The sequence below is a fragment of the Tachysurus vachellii genome, chromosome 3 (genome assembly GCF_030014155.1).
Source record: "Tachysurus vachellii isolate PV-2020 chromosome 3, HZAU_Pvac_v1, whole genome shotgun sequence".
In the NCBI taxonomy this organism is placed as follows: domain Eukaryota; kingdom Metazoa; phylum Chordata; class Actinopteri; order Siluriformes; family Bagridae; genus Tachysurus; species Tachysurus vachellii.
In genome coordinates, this window is record NC_083462.1 from 14,983,280 (window position 1) to 15,000,216 (window position 16,937).

General features: G+C 42.0%; 2 protein-coding genes across 3 annotated transcripts; both read right to left on the reverse strand.

The window, feature by feature from the left end:
• Positions 1-189: 189 nt before the first annotated feature.
• Positions 190-1,840, reverse strand: LOC132842250 (uncharacterized). Of its 2 annotated transcripts, XM_060864926.1 has the most exons (3): positions 684-1,840; positions 329-524; positions 190-240 (listed from the first exon to the last, which is right to left on the reverse strand). In XM_060864926.1, exons 1-2 carry the CDS (start codon positions 1,825-1,827, stop codon positions 331-333), a joined length of 1,338 nt encoding a protein of 445 aa, XP_060720909.1. In that variant the 5' UTR covers positions 1,828-1,840; the 3' UTR covers positions 190-240; positions 329-330. The 2 variants fall into 2 exon arrangements, with proteins under 2 accessions (XP_060720909.1, XP_060720908.1); XM_060864925.1 differs by lacking the exon at positions 190-240 and having other exon boundaries at positions 262-524.
• A 13,000-nt stretch (positions 1,841-14,840) lies between these two features.
• Positions 14,841-16,937, reverse strand: npy (neuropeptide Y). Its single transcript, XM_060865932.1, has 4 exons — positions 16,821-16,937; positions 16,306-16,490; positions 15,365-15,442; positions 14,841-15,213 (listed from the first exon to the last, which is right to left on the reverse strand). The coding sequence occupies exons 1-4, from the start codon at positions 16,905-16,907 to the stop codon at positions 15,189-15,191; spliced, it is 375 nt and encodes a 124-aa protein (XP_060721915.1). The 5' UTR covers positions 16,908-16,937; the 3' UTR covers positions 14,841-15,188.

Consider the following 16,937-nt stretch of genomic DNA (forward strand, 5'->3'; position numbering starts at 1 on the left):
TGTAGGAATACTATTTAGACAGTATAAATTCTGAAAACATAAGTACATTTAAACTGAATGTGAACCTGTATGCGCTTTGTAACACATATATCACATTGTAACACTGCTGTAAGAACATCTCAGCTTTTATGAAACATTATCTTGTGCAGGATAAAAAGTTTGTCAGGAAACTGTGTGTGAGATGGAGACTGAATGATACAAAGAAACAGTCATATCCTGCTGCATATACTGTCTGACCACCTAGGATAAACACAGACAGATATAGATAAATGTATGTCTAATTAAGGAATATAACAGACCTATTCTTTGATATTATTGGCATCCTTACCTTTACACAATATCCATCACCCATATGTTTGCATCAAGGATGTTTATGAACTCCTCTGCAAGCTCAGGGTATGAAGTATAATTGTTTGGAACTTCTAACACACATCCACAGGTGTGGGACTGGGGAGATCTTGTGAAGGACGTTTGTGGCTGCACAAATCGGACATGAATAAACCTTGCAACAAGGAGGTCAGCTCCTACCAAGAAAAAATGTATTAACAATTTCAAATGTATACATACAATTTAACAGTGCACAACAGCAAAAATGCATAACAGTTTATTAAAGTATATGATTTTACAGTTGTATGTGATATAAAACTATATATTTAATAAATATAATGAAAGAAACAAAACACCTGTGCAGAAACGCAGAAATTTCCTGAGCCGAACATCACTACAGTTCTTGATGAACCTCTTAAGATAATCCATGACCTGGCATTCTCTGTTATTAAGTGTTTCATGTTGTAATATGGCTATAACTTTTCTTGCTGTTGGAGTAAGGCTCATCATCAATTCATTTAGTCCCCCTGGAGGTAGTTTCAGTTTTTTCAACACCGGACTCCAACATTCTGCTATGTAAGCTGGATCTTGCACAATTTCTTTGTGTGCCACATCAAGTAAGATCTGCTTGGCATTTTTCTCAGTGATAAGAAGTTTCACATCATGAGCTTCCAAGAATTCAACCCATTCTTCTCGTTCAGAGACAGATGTAAAGTCTCTTATTGCTTCTTCAACAAGCTGCTTTTCCTCTTGAGAAACTATCTCCAGAAATGCTGTTAAGAGCTCATCCTCATCAATGTTAAGTCTAAGACAATAACACAGAAAAGGCTTGGCCAGCACAATGGGAAAGTATTGAACAGTGTTATAACCAAGAACCATCACTTTAGCTACATTTTCCCATTCATCTTTCATATCATGCCTTGTCATGGGTACTTTTAGTGTGTTTCCTGATGTACATTTCATGATAAATGTACCCCAATACTCACTCAATGCATCTCTAAAAATTCCACCATTGTCTTCTCCTTTCTCTGTGCTACCATTAGGTAGGACCATCTCAATTTCTATAAGACAATCATTGACAGATACTAAGCCATCTGTAAAAGCTGCATTAAGATCTTGGAAAATGTTTCCCCTGCGAAGTCTTAACTTTGTATTTTGTAACTGGTCTTGCACTATTTCAGTGGGTTCCATTAGTAGAGTGTCATCAAGCATACCGTCTTCTAAAATTGCATATCCAAACTGAATTTCTTCATCAACTGAAATTGAGCTATGTATTACATTCATAGTGCCTGGTTCTATCAACACTACACTGTTGTCTGACAAAAAAGGTGAATCAGCAATGGAACTGTTGTCCTCAGTTATGACAACAAGTTCTTCCTCACATTCACATGCCTCAGCAGAGGTAGAAGGACCTTGTTCAACTGCAAATTCATCTACTGTGTTAATGCTTGTACTTGGAGTTATGTCTATCCTCTTGCAAGATAGATACAGTCTCAGCATCTTTACCTTCCTCAGTTCACCTAATGTTGTCTGTGAATTTAGTTCTTCTTCTGTGAAGTCTCTCAATTTCAACTCAAATTCAGTTATATCTCCTAGCTTATTTTTCCCATTTGGAAAGAACAGCACCTTGCCAACAGTTCTGCCATGGTAGCACTCTTCAAAGCTTTTAAATGCCTTGTTCCACCACCACGGTTTTCTTTGATCTGGACAAAGGAGTCACGGATCTCTTCAAACAGTCCCATTTGGTAACTTCGCTCTGTTTTTTGGGCATTTGAGTTTCCACTGAGCTTTTCTGAACGATTATCACCATTCTTCCTCTTGCAGGCCCGCTTTTCTTGCAATTTTGACATGAGGTTTTCTGTTGCTTTAGAAAATGTAGTGCTATTTCCTTCTAATGCAGCTACTTCTCTTCTGCAGTACTGTCTTATTGCTATCCGGTCTCCAAATCTGGGGACATATGTCAAAAGCTGTTCATCTGACATACTATTGACTGCATCGCAGTCAATCTAAAAGAAAGAGGAAAAAATAACTTAATATTTAATTTTTGCAAGATAATCGGCCAGCAAAAGCTTTATATAAGTTTTAAAGGGTTAATGACCCTCATGTTGTTTAAAACCTGTAGCCTAATTGACTTTCTTCTGTGGAACACAAAAGAAGATATTTTAAGAAATAATATTTAGGTAATATTTTAATCAGATGCATTTAAAAGTAGCATGCAATTAAATAGTTATGCAATTTTATATAATTATTTACCCCTCCTTGAACCGCCACCTTATTGTGGTGGAGGGGTTTGCGTGCCTGAATGATCCTAGGAGCTATGTTGTCTGGGGCTTTTTGCCCCTGGTAGGGTCTCCCAAGGCAAACAGGTCCTGGGTGACGGCCAGACAAAGAGCGGTTCAAAACCCCTTTATGAAGAGAAATATAGCAAGGTCCGTGACGTCGTCCGGTATGGCACAACCAGGGCCCCACCCTGGAGCCAGGCCCGGGGTTGGGGCTCGCATGCGAGCGCCTGGTGGCCAGGTCTTACCCAATGGGGCCCGGCCGGGCTCAGCCCGAAGGAGCGACGTGGGGCCGATCTCCTGTGGGCCCACCACCTGCAGGAGAAACCGTAAGGGGCTGGTGCAATGTGGATTGGGTGGCAGTCGAAGGCGGGAGCCTCGGCGACCCAATCCCCGGACACGGAATCTGGCTCTAGTGACATGGAATGTCACCTCGCTGGGGGGGAAGGAGCCTGAGCTGGTGCGGGAGGTTGAGAGATACCAACTAGATATAGTTGGGCTCGCCTCCACGCACGGCTTGGGCTCTGGAACCCAACTCCTCGAGAGAGGCTGGGCTCTCTACTACTCTGGAGTTGCCCGCGGTGAGAGGCGGCGGGCTGGTGTGGCCTTGCTCATAGCCCCCCAGCTCAGCAGCCATGTGTTGGAGTTCACCCCGGTGAACGAGAGGGTCGTTTCCCTGCGCCTTCGGGTCGGGGAGAGGTCTCTCACTGTTATTTGTGCTTATGGGCCAAATGGCAGTGTAGAGTACCCGACCTTCTTGGCGTCTCTGGGAGGGGTGCTGGAAAGTGCTCCAACCGGGGACTCAGTCGTTCTACTGGGGGATTTCAACGCTAACGTGGGCAGCGACAGTGACACCTGGAGGGGCGTGATTGGGAGGAACGGCCCCCCCGACCTGAATCCGAGTGGTGTTCTGTTGTTGGACTTCTGTGCTAGTCACAGTTTGTCCATAACAAACACCATGTTCAAGCATAAGGGTGTCCATCAGTACACATGGCATCAGGACACCCTAGGTCGGAGGTCGATGATCGACTTTGTGGTTGTTTCATCTGACCTCCGGCCATATGTCTTGGACACTCGGGTAAAGAGGGGGGCGGAGCTGTCAACTGATCACCACCTGGTGGTGAGTTGGATCCGATGGCTGGGGAGGAAGTTGGACAGACTTGGCAGACCCAAACGTACTGTGAGGGTCCGCTGGGAAGGTTTGGCAGAGTCTCCGGTCAGAGAGATCTTCAACTCCCACCTCCGGCAGAGCTTCAACCAGATCCCGGGGGAGGTTGGAGACATTGAGTCTGAGTGGACCATGTTCTCCACCTCCATTGTCGACGCGGCCGCGCGGAGCTGTGGCCGTAAGGTCTCCGGTCCCTGTCGTGGCGGCAATCCCGAACCCGGTGGTGGACACCGGAAGTAAGGGATGCCGTCAAGCTGAAGAAGGAGTCCTATCGAGCCTGGTTGGCTCGGGGGACTCCGGAGGCAGCTGATAGGTACCGGAGGGCCAAGCGTGCTTCAGCCCGAGTGGTTACAGAGGCAAAAACTCGGGTCTGGGAGGAGTTCGGTGAGGCCATGGAGAAGGACTATCGGTTGGCCTCGAAGAAATTCTGGCAAACCGTCCGGCGCCTCAGGAGGGGGAAGCAGTGCCCTGCTCACACTGTTTACAGTGGGAGTGGGAATCTGCTGACTTCGACTGGGGACATTCTCAGACGGTGGAAGGAGTACTTCGAGGATCTCCTCAACCCCACCGACATGTCTTCCACTGAGGAAGCAGAGGCAGAGGGCTCAGTTGAGGACTCATCGATCCCCCAAGCTGAGGTCACTGAGGTAGTTGAGAAGCTCCTCAGTGGCAAGGCACCGGGGGTGGATGAGATCCGCCCAGAGTACCTCAAGTCTCTGGATGTTGTGGGGCTGTCTTGGTTGACACGCCTCTGCAACATCGCGTGGCGGCTGGGGACAGTGCCTCTGGACTGGCAGACTGGGGTGGTGGTCCCTCTGTTTAAGAAGGGGGACCGGAGGGTGTGTTCCAACTACAGGGGGATCACACTCCTCAGCCTCCCCGGAAAAGTCTATGCCAGGGTACTGGAGAGGAGAATTCGGCCGATAGTTGAACCTCGGATTCAGGAGGAACAATGCGGGTTTCGTCCCAGTCGTGGAACAGTGGACCATCTCTACACCCTCACCAGGTTGCTGGAGGGTTCATGGGAGTTTGCCCAACCAGTCCACATGTGCTTTGTGGATCTGGAGAAGGCATTCGACTGTGTCCCTCGTGGTGATCTGTGGGGGGTGCTCTGGGAGTATGGGGTCCGGGGCCCTCTGCTAAGGGCTGTCCGGTCCCTATATGACCGGAGCAGGAGTTTGGTTCGCATTGCCGGCAGTAAGTCAGACTTGTTCCCGGTGCATGTTGGACTCCGGCAGGGCTGCCCTTTGTCACCGGTCCTGTTCATTATTTATATGGACAGGATTTCTAGGCGCAGTCGGGGGCCAGAGGGTGTCCGGTTTGGGGACCACGGGATTTCGTCTCTGCTTTTTGCAGATGATGTTGTCCTGTTGGCTTCTTCAAATCAGGACCTCCAGCGTGCACTGGGACGGTTTGCAGCCGAGTGTGAAGTGGCGGGGATGAGAATCAGCACCTCCAAGTCCGAGGCCATGGTTCTCAGCCGGAAAAGGGTGGCTTGTCCCCTTCAGGTTGGTGGAAAGCTCCTGCCTCAAGTGGAGGAGTTTAAGTATCTTGGGGTCTTGTTCACGAGTGAGGGAAGGATGGAGCGGGAGATCGACAGGCGGATCGGTGTATCTTCTGCAGTGATGCGGTCGATATACCGGTCTGTTGCGGTGAAGAAAGAGCTGAGCCGCAAGTCGAAGCTCTCTATTTACCAGTCGATCTACGTTCCTACCCTCACCTATGGTCATGAGCTTTGGGTCATGACCGAAAGGACAAGATCCCGGATACAGGCGGCCGAAATGAGTTTCCTCCGCAGGGTGGCTGGGTGCTCCCTTAGAGATAGGGTGAGGAGCTCGGTCACTCGGGAGGAGCTCAGAGTAGAGCCGCTGCTCCTTCACATCGAGAGGAGTCAGCTGAGGTGGCTCGGGCATCTGTTCCGGATGCCTCCTGGACGCCTCCCGGGGGAGGTGTTCCGGGCATGTCCAACCGGGAGGAGGCCCCGGGGAAGACCTAGGACACGCTGGAGGGACTATGTCTCTCGGCTGGCCTGGGAACGCCTCGGTATTCCCCCGGAGGAGCTGGAGGAAGTGTCTGGGGAGAGGGAAGTCTGGGTGTCCTTGCTTAGACTGCTGCCCCCGCGACCCAGCCCCGGATAAGCGGAAGAAGATGGATGGATGGATGGATATAATTATTTAAAGACTTATTTGGTTAATATGTTATTATTAAATAACTATATACAATTGTATTCAGCCAAATAATCTGTGCATTATTCGTATTGTATTGGTTTTTACCAATTGAAAAGTTGACACAGTACGGTCATCCAACTCTCTATCATATTTTAAAAAAATAAGGAAATTCTCCATTTTAAAAAAATTAAGTTTAAACACATTGCGTTTGGAGCTGTTGTAGTGCTTGTGAACTACAGTTGTCTAAAATGAGGGAGGGGCTACAAATCCGTGAGTACAGTTTGCAAAACCGTGGGTACGGATTGCGAAAGCGTGCGCACGGTTTATGAATTTGTGGGTACGGATTACAAAAACTGACGGTACGGTTTACAAATCTGAGAGCACGGATTGTTAACTCGTGCGTACGGTTTATTAATCCGTGAGTACGATTTATAAACTGAGGGAACAGTTTAATAATCCGTGAGTACGGTTTATAAACTGAGGGGACGAATTACAAAACCGTGATCACGGATTTGCGGGTCTTGTTTTCTTTTCTCCAAGGGGTGACCAGGCGGGCTCCGTAGTTTCCTTATTTCAGTGGTTCCCAAACTAGGATATAAATTTGCTGCTCTCGCTGCCTGTAATAATCTGCCCATTGGACACATTTAACTTAGAGACAGAAACATCTAGATGTAGATTCTTTGCCTGATCTGTTACGTGCCGATATTGAAATCCTTTTCTCTTTATACAATTTATAACATTCTAATCTGATTAAATTTACATCATGATTACGTGTGTGTGTGTGCATGCTTGTGTGTGTGTGTGTGTGTGTGTGTGTGTGTATGTATGTATGTATGTATGTATGTGTATGTATGTATGTATTTGTGTGTGTATGTATGTATGTATGTATGTGTGTATATTTTATTATTATTGATGTTTATTTGACAGGGACAAATGCATAAAACATTGCTTTATAAAATACAAAGTAGATGCCATGCATACAGGTTTATAGCCATGACTAATTTGCAACCCCTGTCCCTGGTTAGGCTTTTAAAGTTAAAACAGAAATTACAGAATATTAAATCAAGAATTTATAGCTATTAAAATACATGCAATAAATACATTCCGTCCATAAGCTAAAATGGGCTTAAATAAATATAGCAATCACTATAAAACAGAGTCTAGACATATTTAACAATACAAAACACAAAAGTATGCATATGTCTGTGCATGTTGACATATGCAACCTTATGTTTACATACATCGCGTTGTATCCTATACAGTCAATGTTCACGGAGTTGTTTCAGTTTCAGCCACTGCTTTAAATGTGTATTAAAAACCTTGAGTCTTGTTAATGTTTTAATTTCTGGTGGTAAATTGTTCCATAAATTTATGCCTCTTACTAAGGCAAGTAATTACGTCTACTTTAATTACGTCTACCTAATTACGTCTGACCAAATGTTGTTCTACGTTTTGCAGCTATACAGTTTCCACTAGTTGTGCCTCTAGTTCTTATTCCGCTCTTTTGTTTCACTACTAATTGACAGAGTATTTCTGGTGCAAGGTTGTTCATACACTTAAAAATTCATTTTAAAAATGAATAATTTACAAAACTGTCAAAACTCAATATATTATGCTTCCTTAGAATGATGCAATGGTGCCATCTTATAGGTTTTTGGTCCATTAATTTAAATGCCTGTTTATATAATGACCTAATAGGTGTAATTGTTGTTTGATTGGCCTGACCCCAAACAGTGATGCAATATGATAGATGAGAAAATATCATGGAATGCATAAATTGCTGTGCTGCCTTAATGGGTATATATTGTCTTATCAATCGAAAGCAGTTTAAATTAGTCTTGACAGTTCTACACAGCCTCTTTACATGACTATCAAACTTAAGATGAGAATCTAATGTAACCCCTAGAAATTTAAATTCATGTACCTCAACTATCTCCTTCTCATCAATCTTTATTCTAAAATTTTTATTGATCTTTCTTTTTATTGAAACACACATAGAGACTGTCTTATCATAGTTCAGGGTCAGATGATTGTTTCGGAGCGACTGCGATACACCATCCAATTCTTTTGAAAGCATTTCAGCTGCAATCTGAGGAGTTTTTGCTGAGACATATATAATTGTGTCATCTGCATACATTTGGCATTTGGCGTTCTTGCAGCTGTATGGAAGATCATTTATATATAAACTAAAAAGCAAAGAGCCTAAAATTGAGCCTTGTGGAAATCCGAATCGACAAGTTTGAAAAGATGACTGGGTGGAATCTATTCTAACACACTGCTGTCTATGTTCAAGATATGATCTAAACCAAGTTATTGCATCATGTGACAAGTTACAATTTTCTAATTTATTTAAAAGAATTTCGTGGTTCACAGTATCAAAGGATTTTTTCAAGTCCAGAAATACTGCTCCCACTACATTACCTACATCTAATGACTGTTTTATTGTTTCAATGAGGTAACAGTTTGCCAGCTCTGTTGAGTACTGTGGTCTAAACCCAAATTGTTTGGTGTATAGAAGATACAAGATAATATTCTTGTATAACTGTCAAGAATAATTTTCTTGAATAACTTTCAAGATAATCAACAAGTTGTTTGGCTACTGTTTTTTCAAGAACCTTTGAGAGTGCAGGTAAAATTGAAATCGGTCTATAATTCGAGACCTGATCAGGTGCTCCAGACTTAAAGACTGGGGTTATAATAGCTGTTTTTCATTGCTGAGGAAATTCATTTGCTCTAATAGATAAGTTTACTATATGTGTAACCAAAGTTATCCTTGGCCTTAGATTGCCGTAACTGTCTAAAAACTTCAGCAATTTCACTCTGGTCTACCTCTTTTATACAAAAAGATCTTGTTTGGTCTCTCAGTATGTGTTAGCCAAATCCTCAGATGATTGGATAAAGAATCTATTAAATTGATTTGCAATTTCAGTCCTTTCGTTAGTAATGATTCCATTTATATTTAATTACGCTATTAATTTTTGTTGTTTAGGCACTCGATTAGTTAAAATATTTAGATGTTTCCAAAGTTCTGAACTGTTCCCTCCTGAGTCAGCCATCAATTTCATAAAGTAGTTTTTTGTTTTTGCTTTGCGGAGAATATCCTTATTCAGCCATGGTAAAGCCCTTCTACGTTTTGGATACTTCAATAACTGAGTATGTTTCTAAATTTATAGGTATTCACAAGAATACCTATGAATTCTAATTTATGCCGAATATTACAAAAGGAATATAGACGATTTTTGGAGAGCTTTCTAACAATTAAAATCATGTTGTGATCAGAAAGACCTGTGATTAAGTTGTACGTTTTACTCACTCGCTCAGTTCTATTTGTGAAAATCAAATCAATAAGAGTTTTACAGCTTTTTGTTAATCTTGTCGGTTCTTTGATTATTTGGTTGAAATTATGTTTAAAGTAAATTGTTTTTAGCTTTTGCCTATTACTATTACTTAACCAATTTATGTTAAAATCTCCTTGGAAGATAGTCTCACAGCGACAATTTAACTGTTTAAGTACTGTAAGTCATCTAGATCATTATAAAACGATACACCATGTGAGGGGGATTATATAAAAGTAACAATATTAAACTTAATTTTTGTCGACAACACCACAGTGATGCCCACACATTCTAAAAGTGTGTCCAATTTAATTTGGACACATTTAAATGTTTCTTTAATATAAAAGCAACACACTGCCACCCCTGCCAGTTAGTCTATCTTTTCTAAAACAAATATAACCAGGTACATCAATCAAATGTGTTGGAGTATTGCTATTTAGCCAGGTTTCACTTAAACATAGATAATCCAAATTAGAATCTATCAGTAAATGTTGAATCTGATCTATTTTTGATGTAATACTTCGAATGTTCAAATGCCATCCAACAATGCCACTTGGTTTAGTCTTTGGGTCCCATATAACCTTTGCATGATTCACAGTCTGAAAGAATCTAAATTGTCTTTGTTTACCTACCAGTAGCCCTGGTGGTAACTGCACTGCAGCAGTTACTAGGCCCGGAATTGTGCTCGTAGTCTGGCCCGGTGGTAACTGGACTGCTGCTGCTGAGGCCTAATTCTGGCCTAGTAGTTGCTGGGCTATTGCTACTACTGCCGCTGCTGAGGCCTGAGCCTATCCTGCTGGTAGCTTTGCTGCCGCTGCTGAGGTCTGAGCCTGGTCCGGTAGTAGCTAAGCTATTGCTACTGCTTTTGCAAAGACCTGGCCCAGTGGTAGCTTGGCTACTGCTGCTAATGCCAAGGCCTAAGCCTGGCTCAATGGCAGCTGGGCTGCTGCCACTGAGGCCTGAGGCTGGCCTGGTGGTTGTAGATCTTCCGCTGCCGAGGCCTAGGCCTGGCCTGGTAGTTACAGACAGTTTGGTTCTTACATCCACTGGTTCATGTTCATACTGGTGAAGAGTAAGACCATTAATACACATTTGCTGTTTAGTAGCCATCAGTCCCAGAGGAAATGTATCTGTTGGTTCCTTCCTTCCAGTTGAATCGTTCCAAACCAACACTGCTTTCTGTAAACAGTGTTTGGACAAGTCACTGTTTTGGTCTGGGTTAAAATTTACTGATGGGCCAGGATTTAATTGTATATCCCCACTTAGTAGCAGCAAAACCAGTAGAATCTTGTAATCATGCCATTTACTTCTCTTTGTATATTGTGTTCTGTCTTTAGTAGCAATTCCAGTATAAGGAGCTTTCTGACAAAAAATAGTATAAGCAATATGATGTCCATATCCAGAAAAATGTTGTCTTGATATATCATTTAAAGGTACAGAATGTGCAGGAGCAACTAATTGATTTCTAGCCGAAAAAAGGCCTTGAGCCCTGGTGAAACAAGCAGGAACCACATACAAAGCAACATTATCCAAATACATCCATTTTCTCTGTACCTTTTGGTTAGTTCTCGTCTTTGATGCATGCATTTCTTTGAATTGAAGTATCTTTGTTGAAAAGCATCGGCTAAAACTGTTACAATCTGATGAAAATGCTGAATAAAAGGATAGGTGGGGAGCCTAAAAACCCACACCTGTCCTTGGCGGCCGTATGTAGGTATGTATGTATGTATGTATGTGTGTGTATGTGTGTATGTACTGTATGTATGTATGTATGTATGTATGTGTGTGTCTATGTTTCTGTGTATGTATGTATGTATGTGTTGGTCACCCTGCCAGGGATTTATCTTATTATTTTATTATGTTGGCTTTGTAGAAGCCAACATTCTGTTTTTATGTTGGCTTTGTAGAAGCCAACATTCTGTTTTTCTGTTTAAACTTAGACAAAAATTTATCAAGAGTAACTCCTGCTAGAGTTTTCGAGCCACATGCACCAAATTCGGATATGTTGTAGACCCTGGTGTGAAGTTTGTTGCGCTTACTTTTCTAAGCGATCCGAGAACCGGTACTTCCGGTACTGGGTCTCAAAATGGACTTTTTTTTCCCATAGACTCCCATTATAAACTTTGGAGGTTTATAACTCGGCAAGCTTTCAAACTATCTACACCAATCTCAGCCAGCTCCTTTAGGGTGATACTCTGAACAAAGTTTTAAATTGGTGTACCGACTGGCCTTTTGGTTGTGCCATGGCCCCGCCCCAATATATGCAAAATCAAAACACTTTTTGCAACATGGACATGTGACATATCAAAACACTCAGAACAATGAGGGGAACTTCCTCGCAGGTATTCTGATGACGTCACATGCTCGTCTCCACTTACCTCCAAATGTTTTGGCACCCTAACCCTAACTGACCCTTATGTCCACTCGCCTCCAAAAATCACCCGCCTTTGCGAATACTTGCATCGTCAAAGCCAACATCAAAGTTTGTTGTGACGAACTTTACAAATCTAGTTTTATTTGCCTTCTTTGCACCAATGTTGTGTCAGTCAGCTGTATGGTCTGGTCTTTATCAGCAATCAGGTCTGTGCTGAACTCAGAGTTCACGATGACCCATTAGTTCCTCAGGAGCTCTCAGCTGCACTATTATAAAATGTTGTAGAAAGGACATTATTTACATTTACACTATTTACTGTAGAGTGTCACCCAAATGAGGATGAGATTCCCTTCTGAGCCTGGTTCCTCTCAAGGTTTCTTCCTCTTATCATCTCAGGGAGTTTTTCCTTGCTCATTAGGGATAGATATATAGTATCATAAATTTTAAGGTAATATTTTTAAAATTAATTTTAAACTTTAATTGTATATATTAATTTATTACTATTTATCCTTGTTTTTTTCTTAATATTATCATTATATATTTATTTCTTTTTTCTCTCTCTTCTGTTTCCATACTTCCGTAAAGCTACTTTGAGACAATGGGAATTGTTAAAAGCGCTATACAAATAAATTGAATTGAATTGAATAGAATTGAATATGTATATATGTATGTATGTTTGTCTATGCTTGTGTGTGTGTATGTATTTATGTGTCTGTTTATGTATGTATTGTAGCACTCGACACTGCAGAGGGCGCACAGACATGGAGACATTAGGGGAGTGAATAATATCAAACACAGGAGCTAAATTTAGCAACAGAAATAGCCATGTTCAGGCAAAAAGTAGCACTCAAAAGGATCCTCTAGGATAACTGAGCCAGTAAGGTAACATCGGAATAATAGCAAGAATCCCAGAGAACGATCCTCCCGCCGAAGACGTCCTTTAGCCAGTGGGAGGGGTGGTCCAGCTTCCGAGGTGGGAGTGGCCTTTAGTGAAACAGCAGCAGAGCGGCGTGACCCAGAGACAGGCAGTCGGCAGCAAGCTAAATCTTTGTAGTGACGCGAGGAGTGGAAAATAGGCAATGTAAGGCGGTGTTGAGGGCAGCACGATCACATTGCTTCCCCTCAGCTCGGAGCTTACGATATCCATTAACCTCTGGAACATCGTTGGCGCTATGGAGGCCGAACAGGAGAACCCGGTACTGTCAGTGCCCTGAGGGAGTGCTGAACGCTATTTTTTCTTTTGCTCCCGGGGCAAGGGCTATCTGCCAGTACCCCTTAGTGAGATCTAGCGTAGAAATGGTCGCAAACGATTTTTCAGCATAGGAGATAACTAAACTGGTAACAACCGAACTGCAGTGCCACTATGGTGCATTTCAGAGCATGCAGCAGCTCACGGGGGCTTGTTGCACTCTTCAGACCAACAGCCTGGTGCTCGTCGGCCGGGAGGGCACAGATGAAGCGATCCATGGCCACTCGCTAGAGCACCTCCTTCATGCTCAGGAGCTTGGGCTGTACTACAGACTACAACCCTGGACTATGATCAGGCGAATATCTCCAATTGTGGAACTCACTGGCCACATGAAGAGGGGAATGGCCGCAGCAAGAGAGGATTTCCCCACTCACGTGGTTGTCTGTAAGATCATCCTCCTCCAAGGCGTGATACGCCATCTGAGCTTTCCTCGTTAGCAGTGGAGCCAGGATGTTAGCCCACTCAACCTTTTGCCAGCCTTCCCAGTCCATAGTGCACTCAAACGTCAGCAGACTAGCCTCCACGTCATCATCAGCTGTCAACTTAGATTGGGCTAGGGTTGACAATAAAAGCTTCTTTACTTGACTTGACTAAACCTTAGCTCTCCTAAGGCTCAGCCAGGCTCCTTTAGCTCGCCTACTTCCGGAGGGGGAGGAGTTAGAGGCTGCTCCTGTTTTGGCTTCTCCGGTTTTGGAACGCTTTTTATCTTTTGTTTTATTTGTTTATTGTGAAATAGAAATGTCAAAACTAATATTTTGTTACATGACACCTCTACTAACCAAACTAGAGTTTTGTCTCAAACCACATTCTCATGCACTACAGATGGTGACTGAGCATCTACACTGACAGGTGTTCTTATAGTTTATAGTCTTTACATATTTATAGTCTCTCATGTACAAGTCTCTTTAGTTAAAAAGCCTACTTTTGTCTTGATCTCAATAACAATGATGACAGAAATGTGCACATCAGGGCTGAACTTCTCAGTATGTATAACACTGCTGAGTGTGAATTTACAGTTTGATCTGTGAACCTGATAGACAGGTTTGTTGTAGGTCTGATGCCAATATTACATTTGTACCTCCAGATGTACATAAGGTGATTAGGTGAGTGTGGTATGTGAGGAATGTTGCTGGTCTTGCTGCTGCCTTTGCACCACCCAGGCCTGGATTACTTTCTAAAACACAGCTGTTACAGTGTAAAGTCCTGAGCTGTGCTTTTTTAAATGAGGTGAAATGAGTGATTTAAATGATTGACTGTTCCCTACTCACATGATTAAGACTGTTCATTAACATTGCCTTCGAATGATCTGAAGTCACAGCTGAAGTATCCAACAGTTTCTACTTCCGTACACATTTATTACATCAGCATATGTTTTCAGGCAGAAATGCCCTACTAATCCTGTCTCACGTACCTGTACAGGCTGTTTCAAAAGTTTCCATGCCATGGTCTGTGAAAAGAACTTAAAATAAATTAATGAATGGGAGATGAAATGGGGAAAGTAATTATAAACATTTTACTTTTTTGGTTTTATTCTATAAACTACTTACATAATTCCTCACAAATTCCAAAATATAATATTATCTTTTACAGATTTCAATTCAATTCATTTGATTTGAATTGAATCTCACTTTTAACATTCAGTATCATCTCAAACATTGTATCTTTTTAGAGGAACAGAAACAGAATAAAAATATTAAAAATTTAAAATAAAGTTACTATTTATCTCTAACATTTATCCCTAATGATCGAGACTGGGATGACTATGAAACCATGAAAGATCAGGACACGCTTATCTAAGATTTAAAACCAACCAGACACAAAGCAGTCCAAAAACACATGTTGCCATAGTAACTCAGTGCTTATCTTTCTTTGTGGAAATGTACAGAAACTAGTAGAGGAAATTGTCCCACTTATTCCACACCAGTCGGTATTGTTTTTTCTTTATTGGTGCAGCTTCAGTTCATACAATATTCATAAACACAGGAAGTCTATATACACATAGGGGAGGCTGGGGATTACATGCAAATCAGCGATGTTTTATGAGCTCATTCTCTACCTTCAGTAGGTGGAAACAATGTGATAATAACGATGCCCTGTTTAAACCTAACACTATTACTCTTTAACTACCAGTTTTAGAGTAGTCTGATGCCTGCTAACGATGGACCACATATCAGATCAAAAAAGTTCTATGCAATACAGTTGTGGAAGTAGCCATTTCTGATGATGTCAGAGGTTGTTGGACATCACTAATAGTGAAGGAGGTGCTGATAAACATGCATACACTGACATCACCACATCAAAGGGTCATCATATCTGTAGGGAGAAATGTCAGAACACATAATTTGTATAATACTATAAAATTTGAATTTATTCAATAAACAATGTGGTAAAATTCATAAAAAAATTTAATTTGTGAATCTATAAGAGTATGTGAGCAGGTCAGCAGTAGGGTTCTGCACTTTACCTAGACTGCAGTCGCATCTCTGTCTCTCCAAACAGCAGGTCTGGGGTCAATGCATCGCTGGTTGACCTTTTCCCATACCTGACAGATGGAAGGAAACAGAGAAAGTTTAGCCATGAAGAGCGCCCAACATTTTTAATTCAATTAATCATTTTTCCAGCATCCATCCATTTCAGGACCATCATTTAAGATCACAACAGTTCTCTGCAACGAAGTCACGGAATTAGTGAATTGTGGTGACGTCAGAGGTTATTGCCTCTAAACCCACTTGAGATTTTCCCCAATTTTTTCAATGTAAATACAACAAAAATGGTCCTTCTGGTAGGTTCTCTGTAACTTTTTTAAGAGTCTTGTGTGTCTGTTTTCTAAAGCCAGATAAAACATCTTCAACTGAAGTATTTTTCTCAATCATATAAAAGGAAGCCGATTAAATTCAATCCGCTGCAGCTTTATTTCACAGCTGGCACATCTTTGCGCTGTGAAAGAACTGCGTCAGAAAGAACCTAATCTGTAAGGCAATGAGTGGAAGGCACTTAATTAGACAATCAGAGGCATATTCTCTGTGGATTAATACCAGACTTTGAAGAGTACACTCTAAAGACAAGTAGCCTAATTTTTTTACATAAGCAAGAACCACTTATGCAAAAAAATAAATAAAAATCGTTTCCATAGCTTCCTCCAAGTTCAATAAAATGTTATTGCGTTTGGTTTTCCAGCACTGTAAGTCATAATGGAGTGACAGCAATTCATCCAGATTATAGCTTCAATTTACAACATTTGTTAAAGGAGGGATGATTCATACTCAGAATAGAAAGAAAACACTGTGCATTTAGACAAGACCTGTAAGTTTTCCAGAGAAATTGACACATATTTTGTGTGCATGCATGTGTGTGTTTCTAGAAACAACCCCATGTCCATATGTGTTTGTGATCTGCACAGGTCACCTCTGCCTCGTGATCAGGTTGATGTAGTGTCTCAACGCGGAGTAATACTTGGCTAGTTCTTCAACAGGTGCGTCCTCTCCTGGGTTCTCTGGCTTGGTTGGATATCCTTCCGCCATCGAGCACAAACACGCCACAAGCAGGACGCACGCGCCCCAGCCGACACACACGTTTGCACGCAGACGCATCTAAAGACATAACGACAGACACACAGCTACATTTATATAAATTACACAAAGAGCAGTTAGAAAACAAACCAGCAAGAAATAACTCAGTAAACGGGCTTAGAAGTTTGAAGACATTGCAAAACAAGCAAAAGAGAAAATGTGGCAAAGTGTTTTCAAATAAAAAAGAACATTTAAAATGGGGAAATGCAACAATAACTGCAGAATTAATATAAATAAATACATAAATAAATAAATGCGTGCGCACTGTCATCACTGTTTGGTTTAAGAAGCTATTAGTAGATGAGTGTGTGTGTGTGTGTGTATGTGTGTGTGTGTGGTCCAGGCACTTACAGTTGGCTGATGTTCTGCTTTATCTTCTCCGCTTCTTCTGCTTGTCGGTGTAGTTTGAACACAGTGATGCTGTGCGTCGTGTCTCATGAAGATGATGGTTTAAGTGCTGGGTTTATA

Coding starts and splice junctions, on each gene's coding strand:
- npy (XM_060865932.1), bottom strand. CDS start 16,907: ATGAGACACGACGCACAGCATCACTGTGTTCAAACTACACCGACAAGC. Junction 15,443..16,305: donor AACCTGATCACGAGGCAGAG/GTGACCTGTGCA, acceptor TCCATCTGTCAG/GTATGGGAAAAGGTCAACCA. Junction 15,214..15,364: donor GAGATGCGACTGCAGTCTAG/GTAAAGTGCAGA, acceptor TTCTCCCTACAG/ATATGATGACCCTTTGATGT.
- LOC132842250 (XM_060864926.1), bottom strand. CDS start 1,827: ATGCTGAGACTGTATCTATCTTGCAAGAGGATAGACATAACTCCAAGT. Junction 525..683: donor ATTTCTGCGTTTCTGCACAG/GTGTTTTGTTTC, acceptor TTTTCTTGGTAG/GAGCTGACCTCCTTGTTGCA.